At 45.8% G+C, this 17,457-nt stretch overlaps 2 protein-coding genes across 2 annotated transcripts in view; one reads left to right on the top strand and one right to left on the bottom strand.

Moving 5' to 3' along the window:
* The window catches only part of ATPAF1 (ATP synthase mitochondrial F1 complex assembly factor 1), a 114,071-nt gene extending 106,870 nt beyond the window's left edge, over positions 1 to 7,201 (bottom strand). The window contains exon 1 of the mRNA XM_040406693.1: positions 7,101 to 7,201. The gene's annotated coding sequence lies outside the window, so the exon portion shown is untranslated. The remainder of the gene's footprint in view (positions 1 to 7,100) is intronic.
* Positions 7,202 to 8,147: 946 nt separating this feature from the next.
* On the top strand, positions 8,148 to 14,352 carry LOC120978746 (G2/mitotic-specific cyclin-B1-like). Its single transcript, XM_040407062.1, has 9 exons — positions 8,148 to 8,353; positions 9,346 to 9,480; positions 9,555 to 9,650; positions 10,427 to 10,594; positions 11,083 to 11,241; positions 11,313 to 11,549; positions 11,647 to 11,787; positions 11,862 to 11,972; positions 14,175 to 14,352. The coding sequence occupies exons 1-9, from the start codon at positions 8,333 to 8,335 to the stop codon at positions 14,277 to 14,279; spliced, it is 1,173 nt and encodes a 390-aa protein (XP_040262996.1). The 5' UTR covers positions 8,148 to 8,332; the 3' UTR covers positions 14,280 to 14,352.
* The last annotated feature ends 3,105 nt before the right edge of the window (positions 14,353 to 17,457 follow it).

Below are 17,457 nucleotides of genomic sequence, written 5' to 3'. Positions count from 1 at the left end.
GAGTCGGGACTCTCAGTCCTTAAGTGGTAACCGAGAGACAGGGCTTTGACATTATTCAGAGGGTTGTGTAGTACCTTCTTCAATTGAGAAGTTACAGGGGACATGGGGAAATCCAATGCAGACAGAAAGAGCCTAATTTGTAGGAACTTATATAGTTCCCTATGAGGGATCTTAAATTTAAGGGTTAAATTCGTAAAGGAATCCAAAGCATCATTCATTACCATATCTCCCATTTTTTCTTATTCCCATATCAATTCAATTGTTAATGTTTAGATCTAAGATGCATCTCCCCATGACCTCCAACGGGATCTCAGAAAGGGAGACGTTGATAAGTTTCAGTTTAGTCTTTAATAGGGTCCAAATGTCCAGCGCTGCTTGGATTGTAGGTGGGATTTTAATGGTACAGAAATTTTTATTTAATAAAACTGAGTAGAAAAATATTTGAGGATTATCAATCCCCAAAATGTGGTTCTCAAAAGTGATCCAATGTTTGTTGACCTGATTTAGCCATGTAAATCTCAGCTGTTCAAATATACAAGCTCTATAATACCTAATGATTGATGGGCATCCCAATCCCCCTTTGGAACTAGGTAAATAAAGTATATCCGCTTAAACTCTAGGTTTTTTATCTTGCCATATAAATTTAAGCAACGATTTCTGGATCTCTTTTAGGTGTTTCATGGGCATAGGAATTGGTAGGTTGCGGAATAAATAAAGAATCTGAGGTATAATGAACATTTTCACCACCAATATCCTTCCCATTCAGGAAATTTCATGATGTTTCATTTTATTTAGGTCAGATTTAATTTTTTCTTTTAAAATTTTGATATTTACTGGTAGGAGATCAGTGGTTGACGAAGTCAACTTGATTCCCAAATACGTAATGAATTCAGAGTCCCATTTAAAGGGGTAACTAGTTTTCAATAAGGTGAGATCGGAATCCTTCAATCAGATGTTAAGAACCTGGCATTTAGCTACGTTCAGGCTCTAATAAGACACTGAACTAAAGGACTTTAGAATTTGCATCACGATAGGTAGAGACGTTATTGGGTTGGTAAATGCCAAGATAATATCGTCAGCAAATAATCCAGTTTTATGGGTTATTTCTCCTACTTGTATGCCTGTGATCTGTGGGTGATTTCTAATACATTCAGCTAAAGGTTCGATTATTAGTGCAAATATAATTGGCGATAGGGAGCATTCCTGCCTTCCGTTATTTATTTGAAATAGGTTGGATAACATTCCATTAATAAGTACTCTTGCCGAAGGTGCAGAGTAAAGTGCACCCACAGCCCTGGCAAACTGTCCCTGTATTCCAAATTTTGACAGTACTGCCTCCAAGTACCCCCAATGTACTCGGTCGAACGCCTTCTCCGCGTCCAGAGACAGGAGCAGGGAAGGCGTTCGTCTTGTTTTCGCTAAATGAATTAGATCAATTATATGTCTAGTGCCATCCAGGGTTTGTCTCGATTTTATAAATCCTACTTGGTCATGGTGAACAAGGTGTGGAACTATGGATGATAACCTATTTGCTAATAATTTAGAATAGATTTTTAGGTCAGAATTTAGGAGAGAGATCGGGCGGAAGTTTTCTGGATAATCGGGTATTTACCCGGTTTGGGGAGAACCACTATGGTAGCTTGAAGCATTTAGGTGGTATATTCCCTGTAGTCATTATATGAGAGAATGTGGAAATGAGATGTGGAGATAACATATCACCAAAGGTTTTAAAATATTTATTAGTTAATCCATCAGGTCCCGGGGATTTATTGTTTTTTTGCTAATTTGATAATATGCAAATTTTCTTTACTCTCAATCGGTTTATTTATTTGCTCCAATTGTTCTAGGGACAATTTAGGTAGTGAAATGTCAGATAAGAAGTTGTTGATCAAATCCGGGGTTGGTTGGGGCACTAGTTTGTTGTTCTTAAGATTGTATAATTTTGTATAATAATCGGCAAAGGTATTAGAGATTTACTGCGGGTTGATCACTTTTTATTTGCGACCACACATGGAGTACTGTGTACAGTTCTGGGCTCCTGTAAACAAGGCAGACATAGCAGAGCTGGAGAGGGTCCAAAGGAGGGCAACTAAAGTAATAACTGGAATGGGGCAACTACAGTACCCTGAAAGATTATCAAAATTAGGGTTATTCATTTTAGAAAAAAAAAGACTGAGGGGAGATCTAATTAATATGTATAAATATATCAGGGGTCAGTACAGAGATCACTCCCATCATCTATTTATCCCCAGGACTGTGACGAGGGGACATCCTCTGCGTCTGGAGGAAAGAAGGTTTGTACACAAACATAGAAGAGGATTCTTTACTGTAAGAGCAGTGAGACTATGGACTCTATACTGTAAGAGCAGTGAGACTATGGACTCTTTACCGTAAGAGCAGTGAGACTATGGACTCTTTACTGTAAGAGCAGTGAGACTATGGACTCTTTACTGTAAGAGCAGTGAGACTATGGACTCTATACTGTAAGAGCAGTGAGACTATGGACTCTTTACTGTAAGAGCAGTGAGACTATGGACTCTGTACTGTAAGAGCTGTGAGACTATGGACTCTTTACTGTAAGAGCAGTGAGACTATGGACTCTTTACTGTAAGAGCAGTGAGACTATGGACTCTTTACTGTAAGAGCAGTGAGACTATGGACTCTTTACTGTAAGAGCAGTGAGACTATGGACTCTTTACTGTAAGAGCAGTGAGACTATGGGCTCTATACTGTAAGAGCAGTGAGACTATGGACTCTATACTGTAAGAGCAGTGAGACTATAGACTCTTTACTGTAAGAGCAGTGAGACTATGGGCTCTATACTGTAAGAGCAGTGAGACTATGGACTCTGTACTGTAAGAGCTGTGAGACTATGGACTCTTTACTGTAAGAGCAGTGAGACTATGGACTCTATACTGTAAGAGCAGTGAGACTATGGACTCTATACTGTAAGAGCAGTGAGACTATGGACTCTATACTGTAAGAGCAGTGAGACTATGGACTCTATACTGTAAGAGCAGTGAGACTATGGACTCTTTACTGTAAGAGCAGTGAGACTATGGACTCTATACTGTAAGAGCAGTGAGACTGTGGACTCTTTACTGTAAGAGCAGTGAGACTATGGACTCTTTACTGTAAGAGCAGTGAGACTATGGACTCTTTACTGTAAGAGCAGTGAGACTATGGACTCTATACTGTAAGAGCAGTGAGACTATGGACTCTGTACTGTAAGAGCAGTGAGACTATGGACTCTGTACTGTAAGAGCAGTGAGACTATGGACTATTTACTGTAAGAGCAGTGAGACTATGGACTCTTTACTGTAAGAGCAGTGAGACTATGGACTCTTTACAGTAAGAGCAGTGAGACTATGGACTCTATACTGTAAGAGCTGTGAGACTATGGACTCTTTACTGTAAGAGCAGTGAGACTATGGACTATATACTGTAAGAGCAGTGAGACTATGGACTCTTTACTGTAAGAGCAGTGAGACTATGGACTCTTTACTGTAAGAGCAGTGAGACTGTGGACTCTTTACTGTAAGAGCAGTGAGACTATGGACTCTATACTGTAAGAGCGGTGAGACTATGGACTCTTTACTGTAAGAGCGGTGAGACTATGGACTCTTTACTGTAAGAGCAGTGAGACTATGGACTCTTTACTGTAAGAGCAGTGAGACTATGGACTCTTTACTGTAAGAGCAGTGAGACTATGGACTCTTTACTGTAAGAGCAGTGAGACTATGGACTCTATACTGTAAGATCAGTGAGACTATGGACTCTTTACTGTAAGAGCAGTGAGACTGTGGACTCTTTACTGTAAGAGCAGTGAGACTATGGACTCTTTACTGTAAGAGCAGTGAGACTATGGGCTCTTTACTGTAAGAGCAGTGAGACTATGGACTCTTTACTGTAAGAGCAGTGAGACTATGGACTCTTTACTGTAAGAGCAGTGAGACTATGGGCTCTTTACTGTAAGAGCAGTGAGACTATGGCCCATTGCCTGGTAGATGTGGGTTCCCCTGGATCTCCCTGCCCTCCATATTGTGGGGCCCATCGCCTGGTAGATGTGGGATCCCCCTCCCTCCTGTAAGAGCAGTGAGACTATGGACTCTTTACTGTAAGAGCAGTGAGACTATGGGCTCTTTACTGTAAGAGCAGTGAGACTATGGACTCTTTACTGTAAGAGCGGTGAGACTATGGACTCTTTACTGTAAGAGCGGTGAGACTATGGACTCTTTACTGTAAGAGCAGTGAGACTATGGACTCTTTACTGTAAGAGCAGTGAGACTATGGGCTCTTTACTGTAAGAGCAGTGAGACTATGAACTCTTTACTGTAAGAGCAGTGAGACTATGGACTCTACTGTAAGAGCAGTGAGACTATGGACTCTACTGTAAGAGCAGTGAGACTATGGACTGTTTACTGTAAGAGCAGTGAGACTATGGACTCTTTACTGTAAGAGCAGTGAGACTATGGACTCTTTACTGTAAGAGCAGTGAGACTATGGGCTCTTTACTGTAAGAGCAGTGAGACTATGGGCTCTTTACTGTAAGAGCAGTGAGACTATGGACTCTTTACTGTAAGAGCAGTGAGACTATGGGCTCTTTACTGTAAGAGCAGTGAGACTATGGACTCTTTACTGTAAGAGCAGTGAGACTATGGACTCTTTACTGTAAGAGCAGTGAGACTATGGATTCTTTACGGTAAGAGCAGTGAGACTATGGACTCTTTACTGTAAGAGCAGTGAGACTATGGGCTCTTTACTGTAAGAGCAGTGAGACTATGGACTCTTTACTGTAAGAGCAGTGAGACTATGGACTCTTTACTGTAAGAGCAGTGAGACTATGGGCTCTTTACTGTAAGAGCAGTGAGACTATGGACTCTTTACTGTAAGAGCAGTGAGACTATGGGCTCTTTACTGTAAGAGCAGTGAGACTATGGACTCTTTACTGTAAGAGCAGTGAGACTATGGACTCTTTACTGTAAGAGCAGTGAGACTATGGGCTCTTTACTGTAAGAGCGGTGAGACTATGGACTCTTTACTGTAAGAGCAGTGAGACTATGGACTCTTTACTGTAAGAGCAGTGAGACTATGGACTCTTTACTGTAAGAGCAGTGAGACTATGGACTCTTTACTGTAAGAGCAGTGAGACTATGGACTCTTTACTGTAAGAGCAGTGAGACTATGGGCTCTTTACTGTAAGAGCGGTGAGACTATGGGCCCTTTACTGTAAGAGCGGTGAGACTATGGACTCTATACTGTAAGAGCAGTGAGACTATGGACTCTTTACTGTAAGAGCAGTGAGACTATGGACTCTATACTGTAAGAGCAGTGAGACTATGGGCTCTTTACTGTAAGAGCAGTGAGACTGTGGACTCTTTACTGTAAGAGCAGTGAGACTATGGACTCTTTACTGTAGGAGCAGTGAGACTATGGACTCTTTACTGTAAGAGCGGTGAGACTATGGACTCTATACTGTAAGAGCAGTGAGACTATGGACTCTTTACTGTAAGAGCAGTGAGACTATGGACTCTTTACTGTAAGAGCAGTGAGACTATGGGCTCTTTACTGTAAGAGCAGTGAGACTATGGACTCTTTACTGTAAGAGCAGTGAGACTATGGACTCTATACTGTAAGAGCAGTGAGACTATGGACTGTTTACTGTAAGAGCAGTGAGACTATGGACTCTTTACTGTAAGAGCAGTGAGACTATGGACTCTTTAGTGTAGGAGCAGTGAGACTATGGATTCTTTACTGTAAGAGCAGTGAGACTATGGATTCTTTACTGTAAGAGCAGTGAGACTATGGACACTATACTGTAAGAGCAGTGAGACTATGGACTCTTTACTGTAAGAGCAGTGAGACTGTGGACTCTTTACTGTAGGAGCAGTGAGACTATGGACTCTATACTGTAAGAGCAGTGAGACTATGGACTCTTTACTGTAAGAGCAGTGAGACTATGGACTCTATACTGTAAGAGCAGTGAGACTATGGACTCTTTACTGTAAGAGCAGTGAGACTATAGACTCTTTACTGTAAGAGCAGTGAGACTATGGACTCTTTACTGTAAGAGCAGTGAGACTATGGACTCTTTACTGTAAGAGCAGTGAGACTATGGACTGTTTACTGTAAGAGCAGTGAGACTATGGACTCTTTACTGTAGGAGCAGTGAGACTATGGACTGTTTACTGTAAGAGCAGTGAGACTATGGACTCTTTACTGTAGGAGCAGTGAGACTATGGACTCTTTACTGTAAGAGCAGTGAGACTATGGACTCTTTACTGTAGGAGCAGTGAGACTATGGACTCTTTACTGTAGGAACAGTGAGACTATGGACTCTTTACTGTAAGAGCAGGGAGACTAAATTCATTTTATTACCCAATTCCCACCCTTTTTGAGAAAATAAGTCCCCTCTTACCTGATTGTTGTCTTTCGTCTCCCCTGGTTACGGTCACCTATCCTGTCGAATCCCGCCGGGCCGCCCTTGCGCAGAAGACTGAAGATTCTCTCCCGGCTGGGAAATGTCCTGAATGCGCACAATGCCGCGCATGCGCCATGATGACTTCTTTCTGGCCAGTATAGTACAGAGCCGCGAACGCGCTCACCGGCTCTGTATTATATAGGCCAGGAATAAGTCACCATGGCGCATGCGCGGTGGCGTGCACGTTCAGGACATTGCCCGGCCAGGAGAAAAACGTCAGTCTTCGGCGCAAGCGTGGCCTGGCCGGGAGAAGACGTCAATCAAGCACCGCCGAATCCAGGAAGTGAACGTCGCGCTGGACGAAGGTAAGTATGAAAACTGAAGATGGGAATACCCCTTTATTATAAGAGCAGTGAGACTGTGGACTCTTTATCTTCAGGAGGGGCCTGGATGTATTTCTAAAGTGTAATAATATTATATGTTATAGTTACTACAGAGGGGTCGTTGATCCAGATATGATGCTGCCACCACCATGCTTCACTGTAGGGATGGTATTGGGTAGGAGATAAGCGGCGCCTGCTTTGGCCGCCCTTCTCAGTACGCACTCACGCACCTCTCCTCCTACTGACACTGCTGAGCAGCCATCCCAGACTGGAACTTCCTGCTCTTCAAACAGCCTGCCTGTGGCGCTCGCCTGCTTCCGACTCGCATGACCTAGGAATGTCACGTGATAAGTCCTTCCCGAGGACAGAGTTTAGTCTTTACCTATAAATACAGTCCTCAGAAAATACTCGTCTAAGGCCTCTTTCACACTTGCGTTGTCCGGATCCGTCGTGTACTCCACTTGCCGGAATTACACCCCGGATCCGTAACACCGCAAGTGAACTGAAAGCATTTGAAGACGGATCCGTCTTCCAAATGCGTTCAGTGTTACTATGGCAGCCAGGACGCTATTAAAGTCCTGGCTGCCATAGTAGTAGTGGGGAGCGGGGGAGCAGTATACTTACAGTCCGTGCGGCTCCCGGGGCGCTCCAGAATGATGTCAGAGCGCCCCATGCGCATGGGTGACGTGTCCATGTGATCACATGATCCATGCGCGTGGGGCGCCCTGACGTCACTCTGAAGCACCCTGGGAGCCGCACGGACGGTAAGTATACTGCTCCCCCGCTCCCCACTACACTTTACCATGGCAAACAGGACTTTAGCGTCCCGGCAGCCATGGTAACCATTCAGAAAAAGCTAAACGTCGGATCCGTTAATGCGCCGAAACGACGTTTAGCTTAAGGCCGGATCCGGATTAATGCCTTTCAATGGACATTAATTCCGGATCCGGCCTTGCGGCAAGTGTTCAGGATTTTTGACCGGAGCAAAAAGCGCAGCATGCTGCGGTATTTTCTCCGGCCAAAAAACGTTCCGTTCCGGAACTGAAGACATCCTGATGCATCCTGAACGGATTTCTCTCCATTCAGAAAGCATTAGGATAAAACTGATCAGGATTCTTCCGGCATAGAGCCCCGACGACGGAACTCTATGCCGGAACACAACAACGCATTCGCAAGTGTGAAAGAGCCCTAACATAATATAATTCTCCTACCGATAACCCCGCCCTTTTCCCCGCCCACTCCTCCGTCCTTTCCTCCTCCCAACCGCCTCACGCTCTATGCACGCAGCGCTCCGTTGTCAGGACGCATTGTCTCCTCCCAGCCGCCTGTTTCCTTGGCAACGCATTCGATAGGAAAACCGTTATCCAATCAGGAGGCAGAACATTTTTCAACTGCCCAATAACAAGCGGCGAGTGGGGGATTTAAACTGGTGTTAGGCAGCTGCCTCCTTACAAGTCTGAAGCGGGCGGTAGTGGAAGGTTCTCGAGAGCTCCGGACGCTAAGCAGAGCCTACCTAGAGCCGTGCGCCATGTCTCTGCGGATCACACGGGTGAGTGTCCGGTACACAGCGCCGTCACCGTGCGTGTAGTAGTAGAGCTCCGCTTATCCTGTACCGGTCTAGTGTTGGTACAGGCAGTCCTATGTAACGGCGCAGAGAACAGTGGTAATGTAGTAGGCGTCTCCTGCAGCCCTATGTAACAGTGGATTTGTACCTATATTTGGTCTGTGGGGCCCTGGTAGATGTGGGAGCTCCGGCTGAGCCCCCGGATCTGATCTCCCTGCCCTCCATATTGTGGGGCCTGGTAGATGTGGGTGCCCCTAGATCTCCCTGCCCTCCATATTGTGGGGCCTGGTAGATGTGGGTGCCCCTAGATCTCCCTGCCCTCCATATTGTGGGGCCTGGTAGATGTGGGTGCCCCTGGATCTCCCTGCCCTCCATATTGTGGGGCCTGTTGCCTGGTAGATGTGGGAGCCCCCACCCTCCCTTGGTCTGTGCCCCCGGATCTCCCTGCCCTCCATATTGTGGGGCCTGGTAGATGTGGGAGCTCCGGCTGAGCCCCCGGATCTGATCTCCCTGCCCTCCATATTGTGGGGCCCGTCGCCTGGTAGATGTGGGAGCCCCCTCCCTCCCTTGGTCTGTGCCCCCGGATCTCCCTGCCCTCCATATTGTGGGGCCTGGTAGATGTGGGTGCCCCTGGATCTCCCTGCCCTCCATATTGTGGGGCCCGTCGCCTGGTAGATGTGGGAGCCCCCTCCCTCCCTTGGTCTGTGCCCCCGGATCTCCCTGCCCTCCATATTGTGGGGCCTGGTAGATGTGGGTGCCCCTGGATCTCCCTGCCCTCCATATTGTGGGGCCTGGTAGATGTGGGATTCCCCTCCCTCCCTTGGTCTGTGCCCCCGGATCTCCCTGCCCTCCATATTGTGGGGCCCGTCGCCTGGTAGATGTGGGGGCCCCCTCTCTCGGTCTGTGCCCCCGGATCTCCCTGCCCTCCATATTGTGGGACGGCCTCTCGCTCAGTCCTGACTCCTCTTCTCTTCCAGAACATGCTGTCTAATGCTGAGAACAACGTGAAGGGCGCTGTGGCGGGAAAGCGGGGGGTAAAACCCGGCCTCCGACCCCGCACCGCCCTTGGGGACATCGGGAACAGGGCCGAAACAAAGGCCCCAGCGAAGAAGGTAAGAGCCGCAGCTGCAGCCTGTGTGGACAGCGCCCTGTGACACTCTGCTAATGCTTCTCTCCTGATTCTCAGGATCTGAAACCAGTCGTCAAAGTGTTGAAGAAAAGCAAGGCCGCGGAGAAGGAGACGGAGCAGAAGGTGGAACATGTCTGCCCCCCAGTCCCAGAGGTAAGGGCCCCAGCCTGACCCCTACAATTGTTGGGCCCCTGAGCAGACTGCCGCTTCAATATGGGATATATAGGGTTATATGGTGGAGGAGATGAGCTACGTTATATATGGGGGGGGCCTTGATCTGGGATGTATATGGTGGAGGAGAGGAGCCATGTTTATATATGGGGGGGGGGGCCTTGATCTGGGATGTATATGGGGGGCCTTGGTCTGGGATGTATATGGTGGAGGAGAGGAGCCATGTTCTATAGGGGGGCCTTGATCTGGGATGTATATGGTGGAGGAGAGGAGCCATGTTATATAGGGGGGGCTTGATCTGGGATGTATATGGTGGAGGAGAGGAGCCATGTTATATATGGGTGGGGGGGCCTTGGTCTGGGATGTATATGGTGGAGGAGAGGAGCCATGTTGTATATATGGGGGGGCCTTGATCTGGGATGTATATGGTGGAGGAGAGGAGCCATGTTATATAGGGGGGCCTTGATCTGGGATGTATATGGTGGAGGAGAGGAGCCATGTTATATATGGGTGGGGGGGGGGCCTTGGTCTGGGATGTATATGGTGGAGGAGAGGAGCCATGTTCTATATGGGTGGGGGGGGCTTCATCTGGGATGTATATGGTGGAGGAGAGGAGCCATGATATATATATATATATGGGGGCCTTGATCTGGGATGTATATGGTGGAGGAGAGGAGCCACGTTCTGTTGCCATATTCAGACTGCAGCTTCAATGCTGGGACATAGATTTAGGAGAAGTAAAGTAACCTGTCATGTAGATGGAGCCCAGTCCCATGGAGACATCGGGGTGCCTCCCAGACGAGCTGTGCCAGGCCTTCTCTGATGTCCTTATACAAGTGAAGGACGTGGATGCAGATGATGATGGGAACCCCATGCTGTGCAGTGAATATGTGAAGGACATCTACTCTTATCTCCGGAGCCTGGAGGTAAGGACTGGACTCGTCTGTTCTGGAACAAATCCTACACTATCGGCAGAGAACTGGAAAGGCTGTGCCCACCACGCAATATATAAACAGGTGCGGTCACTGCAGCTGCTTCAGACTGAAGGTGCATGGCACTGCAAATCTGAGGCCCGGCAGGGAATGGTCTTCACCCCTTAAGCTATGTGAAGCAGGGTGTCCTTAGTCTAGTACAGTTTGAGAACAGAATACATAGATGTACAGAAAAGGGATATCTATAGAGGACTAACATGTATGTAACAGATCACAGCTACATGGACTTGTGTCCCTTTAGCTAGAATGTGTACATGGGCTCACATGATTCGCCTTAATCATGGGGCCGGTTTAACATGGCTGCTATCTTCTACATGAAGGTTCTGGGAGCAGATTCACTGCCTTTATCTTGGGTTGTAGATATATTGCACACTGTAGGTACCTGGATTTCCTAGCTGTTCAGTGTCTGATTTCTTCTGTAGGATGCTCAATCGGTGAGGCCAAAATTTCTCCAAGGACAGGAGGTGACTGGTAACATGCGTGCAATACTGGTTGACTGGCTGGTCCAGGTCCAGATGAAGTTCCGTCTTCTGCAGGAAACTATATTCATGACTGTTGGGATAATCGACAGATTCTTGCAGGTGCCTCATTGTAGAACCCTAAACACCAATTGAGTCTGTAAAGGGTTTCACATCTTAAACAATTTCTGCAGGAGAATCCAGTTCCCAAAAATCAGCTGCAGCTTGTTGGGGTGACCGCTATGTTTCTTGCTGCCAAGTATGAAGAGATGTACCCTCCGGAGATTGGAGACTTCACTTTTGTAACAGACCACACTTACACAAAGGTTCAGATCAGGGAGATGGAAATGAACATTCTCCGCGCGCTGAAGTTTGCTATTGGGAGACCCCTTCCCCTTCATTTCCTCAGGAGAACCTCTAAGATAGGAGAGGTAAGACATGCTGCCAGGTCCTGTTCTAGTCGCTGGACGGGCTGAGGGAGTCCATGTCCTTCTGTACTTTATCTGATGGGTTCCTTGCCCCCTCCAGGTCACTGCTGAGCAGCACAGTTTAGCAAAGTATTTGATGGAGCTGGTTATGGTTGACTATGAGATGGTGCACTACCCACCCTCACAGATAGCTGCGGCAGCCTCCTGCCTGTCCCTTAAAGTCTTCAATGCTGGAGAATGGGTAAGTGATTTGAGATTTGAAGTTTGCAGCAGAAAACCTGACTACTGTTCTAAGATGTGACTTGTTCTCCTCAGACCCCGACACTACAGCACTACACAGCGTATTCTGAGGAAGCTCTGCTTCCTGTCATGCAGCATATGGCCAAGAACGTAGTAAAGGTCAACAGAGGCCTCACCAAGCATATGGTAAGTTCCACTGTGAGGAGCCAAACCTTGAAAGGCTTGTGGAAGGGCAGAGCTCTGTCCTGTCCCTGTTGCCTCATAGTTTCAGATATTTTCCTCCGGTCATCTGGGTTTCTGGTACATTCTGTTCTGTGAACATTCGGTTGCACGAAATCTTTTCTTATCTTTCTAGACTAAGGCCTCATGCAAATGACCATAAATGTTTTGCAGTCTGCAAACCACAGATGCCAGCTGTGGACCCATGGACTTCAGTGGGTCTGTGTCACTGCTGGTATCGTGCTTAGTGGCTCTATTCCTTGTGGTCATGTGCATGAGGCCTAAGTTGAAGGGTGTCCAGGAACAGGTAAGTGTGTTCTTCACCAGGAGCACTGCCCATCACTGGTTGGACCATCCTGTTAAAATTGTCTGCAGTACCAGTCAGTTACTGGGAGAGAACGGTGTTCCCTCTACTCAACCCTTTTAAGGGTACATTCACATGACCGTGGTGTATTGCGAATCCGCAACACACCCGCCCAGCACCCTTATAGAAATGCCTATTCTCCGCAAGCTGCGGACAAGAATAGGACATGTTCTATCTTTTGCGGAGCTGTAGACCCGAAGATCAGGGCCGCGCTCCGCAAATGCAGACAGCACACTGTGTGCTGTCCGCATACATTCTGTTACCATAGAAAATGAATGGGTCTGCACCCGTTCCGCAAAATTGCAGAACGGATGCAGATTTATTTGCCGCCGTGTGAATGTACCCTTACTCAGACCAGATGTAAAGGTTTCCTTACACATTATGCCAAGCGATTATCGGGAACAAACCACTCATTTGTTGGTGATGAGGGTATTTCTTCCCCCCCCCCCCTCCTTGGTTTAGTAGGGTTGATCATGCTGACACTCTTTAAAGAGGTAACAGTAGTTCTGTGATCCTGTTTGGCAGCCACTTCTAGGACCATGTGATGTAGCTGGGGTTAGAATCTGCATTGCATGAGTCTTAAAGGGGTTCTCCGGGCTTCTAATCTTTGTGCTTGCCATAGCAGCAGTGAGCAGGAAGGGAGATGGCACGTGTGGCTTCCCTTCCTACAGCTGATCGGTGGGGTGCTGGGTGTCAGCCTCCCACCGATCGGATATAGGTTATCAATGTTAAATGCCTGGAGAACCCCTTTAATGTCTTGCCACAGCGCTAGTGAGATTCAGACTTGGCATGCACTGGAGGTTCTAATGCCAGGCTAGGTTGTGATCCTGGAAGTGGGTAATGCTCAGGATTGTGGTACGACCTGGGTAACCCTGTAACACTCCGGCAGGTGTGTAAGGCTTTCCCAGGTCTGGTTGCGTTTAGCTGCATATGTGAGCATAGCATGTGGTTATCAGATTCCAACCTAGTGTATGAGATGATGGGGGTTGTGATCTAAAAATGCCTTGTGTGGACTAATTATATTTGAGTCTATAGCAATGTTGGCCCTGGTTTATCCAGACTGGCATCTGCTGGTCTTGATGGGCCTTGTGCTGCTGGTGGAGGCATCACATCTGTCTGCTTAAACAAAAATCTGCCATAGAATTTCCTTGTTCTGTATATTCCAAATAACTCATTATTTAGAATTGCTCCCCAGACAAAATGAGCCATCGGGGGGGAACAAAATGGCTGCAGTGCCATTAGTACACAGACCCTGTCCACATAGAAGGACAAATTACTTCACAGCACTGAGGTAAAGGGCTGCCTCATCCTCCTCTCTGCCCTACTGGTCAGGGATTATGATCCTGAATACAGTGGATAAGAACTTTAGCCAAATCTCTGGGCCATTTAGTCAGAGGCTGCTTCTCATTATCCTCATCTCCATTCTCCCAGGGATTCGCCTGTATTCAGGATCCTATTCCCTGACAAGTAGCGATGAGGATGAGGCAGCTCTTTACCTCAGTGTTGTGAAGTAACTTCTCTTCCTGAATGATTTAGGGCACATTTTGTGTGTACTAATAGGACGGAACCTTAATGAAAGGTATTTGGGAAAACTTATCAAAGTAATACACTTTCATTTTCTTAATTCCTGGAGAACCCCTTTAGCTAGACCCTTCTGGGGGCGGCCATAGTGTGGTCTCTCTACACAGGGGGTGTAGAAGGAATGAGGCAAGTGAAGTTCCTCAGTGTCCCTATGGTCCAGGACTGCACAATGGAGGACTTAATAGAAACTGTAGATTCTTATTTCTGAATGTGTTTTCCACCAGACTGTGAAGAATAAATATTCAAGCAGCAAACAGATGAAGATCAGCAGTGTCCCGCAGCTGCGGTCGGAGGTGCTGGTGCAGCTGGCGCGCCCGCTCATGTCTTAGCCTTGTACAGAAGTCTCCACCCGTTGGCACTATGTGCTTATTGTAAATAGTTTTTGCTTTTAATAAAGTTTTGTTTTTAACTATAATGGTTTGTCTCTTTCATGGAGTCAGTGGTAAAGTATCTGTCCCTAGTGTGCCACCCAGCTGGACTGTAGCTGCAGTGGCTGTGCAGGCCCCTCCGTCCACAGAAGCATGGCTGCTCCCCATGCATCACTGTGGTTGTACCAGATGCCCCTGCTGAAATAGGATTTGGGTATTTAAAGAGGACCTTTCATTGCCTCATTATAATATCAGGTAGGATAGAGCTAGCCTGTTGAAAGGTCCGCTAAGTTTCAAGTACTCCAATTTTGTGTAAATCTCCAACAGGTAATTTTCTTTTTAACCCCCCCTTAACCCCTTAAGGACTCAGCCCTATTTCACCTTAAGGACTTGGCCATTTTTTGCAAATCTGACCAGTGTCACTTTAAGTGCTGATAACTTTAAAACGCTTTGACTTATCCAGGCCGTTCTGAGATTGTTTTTTCGTCACATATTGTACTTCATGACACTGCTAAAATTGGGTCAAAAAAGTTAATTTTTTTTGCATAAGAAAATACCATATTTACCAAAAATTTGCAAATTTCAAAGTTTCAGTTTCTCTACTTCTGTAATACATAGTAATACCCCCAAAAATTTTGATTACTTTACATTCCCCATATGTCTACTTCATGTTTGTAGCATTTTGGGATTGATATTTTATTTTTTGGGGATGTTATAAGGCTTAGAAGTTTAGAAGCAAATCTTGAAATTTTTCAGAAATTTACAAAAACCAAATTTTTAGGGACCACTACAGGTCTGAAGTCACTTTGTGAGGCTTACATAATAGAAACCGCCCAAAAATGACCCCATTCTATAAACTACACCCCTCAAGGTATTCAAAACTGATTTTACAAGCTTTGTTAACCCTTTAGGTATTGCACAAGAGTTATTGGCAAATGGGGATGAAATTTGAGAATTTCATTTTTTTGCCTAATTTTCCATTTTAACCCATTTTTTCCACTAACAAAGCAAGGGTTAACAGCCAAACAAGACTGTATCTTTATTGCCCTGACTCTGCCGTTTACAGAAACACCCCATATGTGGCCGTAAACTACTGTACGGGCACACAGCGGGGCGTAGAGGGAAAGGTGCGCCGTATGGTTTCTGGAAGGCAGATTTTGCTGGACTGTTTTTTTGACACCATGTCCCATTTGAAGCCCCCCTGATGCACCCCTAGAGTAGAAACTCCATAAAAGTGACCCCATCTAAGAAACTACACCCCTCAAGGTATTCAAAACTGATTTTACAAACTTTGTTAACCCTTTAGGTGTTGCACAAGATTTAATGGAAAATAGATACAATTTCAAAATTTCACTTTTTTGGCAGATTTTCCATTTTAATATTTTTTTTCCAGTAACAAAGCAAGGGTTAACAGCCAAACAAAACTCATTATTTATGGCCCTTATTCTGTAGTTTACAGAAACACCCCATATGTGGTCGTAAACCGCTGTACGGGCACACGGCAGGGCGCAGAAGGAAAGGAATGCCATACGGTTTTTGGAAGGCAGGTTTTGCTGGACTGGTTTTTTTGACACCATGTCCCATTTGAAGCCCCCCTGATGCACCCCTAGAGTAGAAACTCCAAAAAAGTGACCCCATTTTAGAAAGTACGGAATAAGGTGGCAGCTTTGTTGGTACTAGTTTAGGGTACATATGATTTTTGGTTGCTCTATATTACACTTTTTGTGCGGCAAGGTAACAAGAAATAGCTTTTTTGGCACTTTTTTTTTTGTTATTTACAACATTCATCTGACAGGTTAGATCATGTGGTAATTTTATAGAGCAGGTTGTCACGGACGCGGTGATACCTAATATGTATACCATTTTTTTATTTATGTAAGTTTTATACAATAACTTCATTTTTAAAACCAAAAAAAGTTTTAGTGTCTCCATAGTCTAAGAGCCATAGTTTTTTCAGTTTTTGGGCGATTATCTTGAGTAGGGTCTCATTTTTTGCGGGATGAGATGACGGTTTAATTGGCACTATTTTGGGGTGCATATGACTTTTTGATCGCTTGTTATTACACTTTTTGTGACGTAAGATGACAAAAAATGGCTTTTTTTACACCGTTTTTATTTTTTACGGTGGTCACCTGAGGGGTTAGATCATGTGATATTCTTATAGAGCCGGTCGATACGGACGTGGCGATACCTAATATGTATACTTTATTTTTATTTATGTAAGTTTTACACAATGATTTCATTTTTGAAACAAAAAAAAATCATGTTTTAGTGTTTCTTTAGTCTGAGAGCCATAGTTTTTTCAGTTTTTGGGCGATTATCTTGGGTAAGGTATGATTTTTGCGGGATGAGATGACGGTTTGATTGGTACTATTTTGGCGTACATGTGACTTTTTTGATCACTTTTATTACCTTTTTTGGGAAGTAAGGTGGGCAAAATTTCAATTTTCTCAGTTTTTATTTTTATGGTGTTCACCGTGCGGGGAAAGTAACATGACCGTTTTATAGATCAGGTCGTTACGGACGTGGCGATACCTAATATGTGTAGTGTTTTTTTTTTTTTTTTTTTATCTTAACTTTTTTCACTTTTTTTTTTTTTGACCCAGACCCACTTGGTTCTGGAAGATCCAGTGGGTCTGATGTCTGTATAATACAGTACAGTACAATATATATTCTATACTGTATTTTACTTACACTGAACAGATCTATGCTTTCAGCACCATGGACAGCAGGACGCCTGAGCAGGCGTCCTGTTGCCATGGGAACCTTCCCCGTCTGCTCAGAACTTCGCAGACGGGGAAGGGTAAGCACAGGGCTGAGGGGGGCTCTCTCCCTCTCCATCGGGGGGCTGCAAAGGCACAGCAGCCCCCCGATGGAGAGGGAGGGAGCTCCCTGACCGACGACAGTTAACTTTTTCCATACAGCGGTCCGTAAGGACCGCGGTATGGCAAGGGTTAAACGGCTGACATCTGCACAGATGTCAGCCGTTTATACCAGGGTGCCAGCAATGTGCTGGCACCCTGGTATAACCACTAGAAGCCAACGATCATTCATGGGGAGGCGGGCGGGGGATCGCGATCCCGCCTGCCGCACCGCCCCCACCGCATGCGACACCCCCCCCCCCTGGCATAAAATCGTG

This window comes from Bufo bufo, chromosome 9, assembly GCF_905171765.1.
Source record: "Bufo bufo chromosome 9, aBufBuf1.1, whole genome shotgun sequence".
NCBI classification, from domain to species: domain Eukaryota; kingdom Metazoa; phylum Chordata; class Amphibia; order Anura; family Bufonidae; genus Bufo; species Bufo bufo.
Note: the sequence above shows the minus strand (reverse complement) of the source record. Positions and strands in the feature narration are given on the sequence as shown.

What these genes read in the sequence shown, in the direction of transcription:
- LOC120978746 (XM_040407062.1), top strand. Translation starts at nt 8,333, where the DNA reads ATGTCTCTGCGGATCACACGG. An exon ending in GAACCTCTAAGATAGGAGAG is followed by an intron (nt 11,550 to 11,646) that starts GTAAGACATGCT and finishes TGCCCCCTCCAG; the next exon opens with GTCACTGCTGAGCAGCACAG. An exon ending in GAGGCCTCACCAAGCATATG is followed by an intron (nt 11,973 to 14,174) that starts GTAAGTTCCACT and finishes GTTTTCCACCAG; the next exon opens with ACTGTGAAGAATAAATATTC.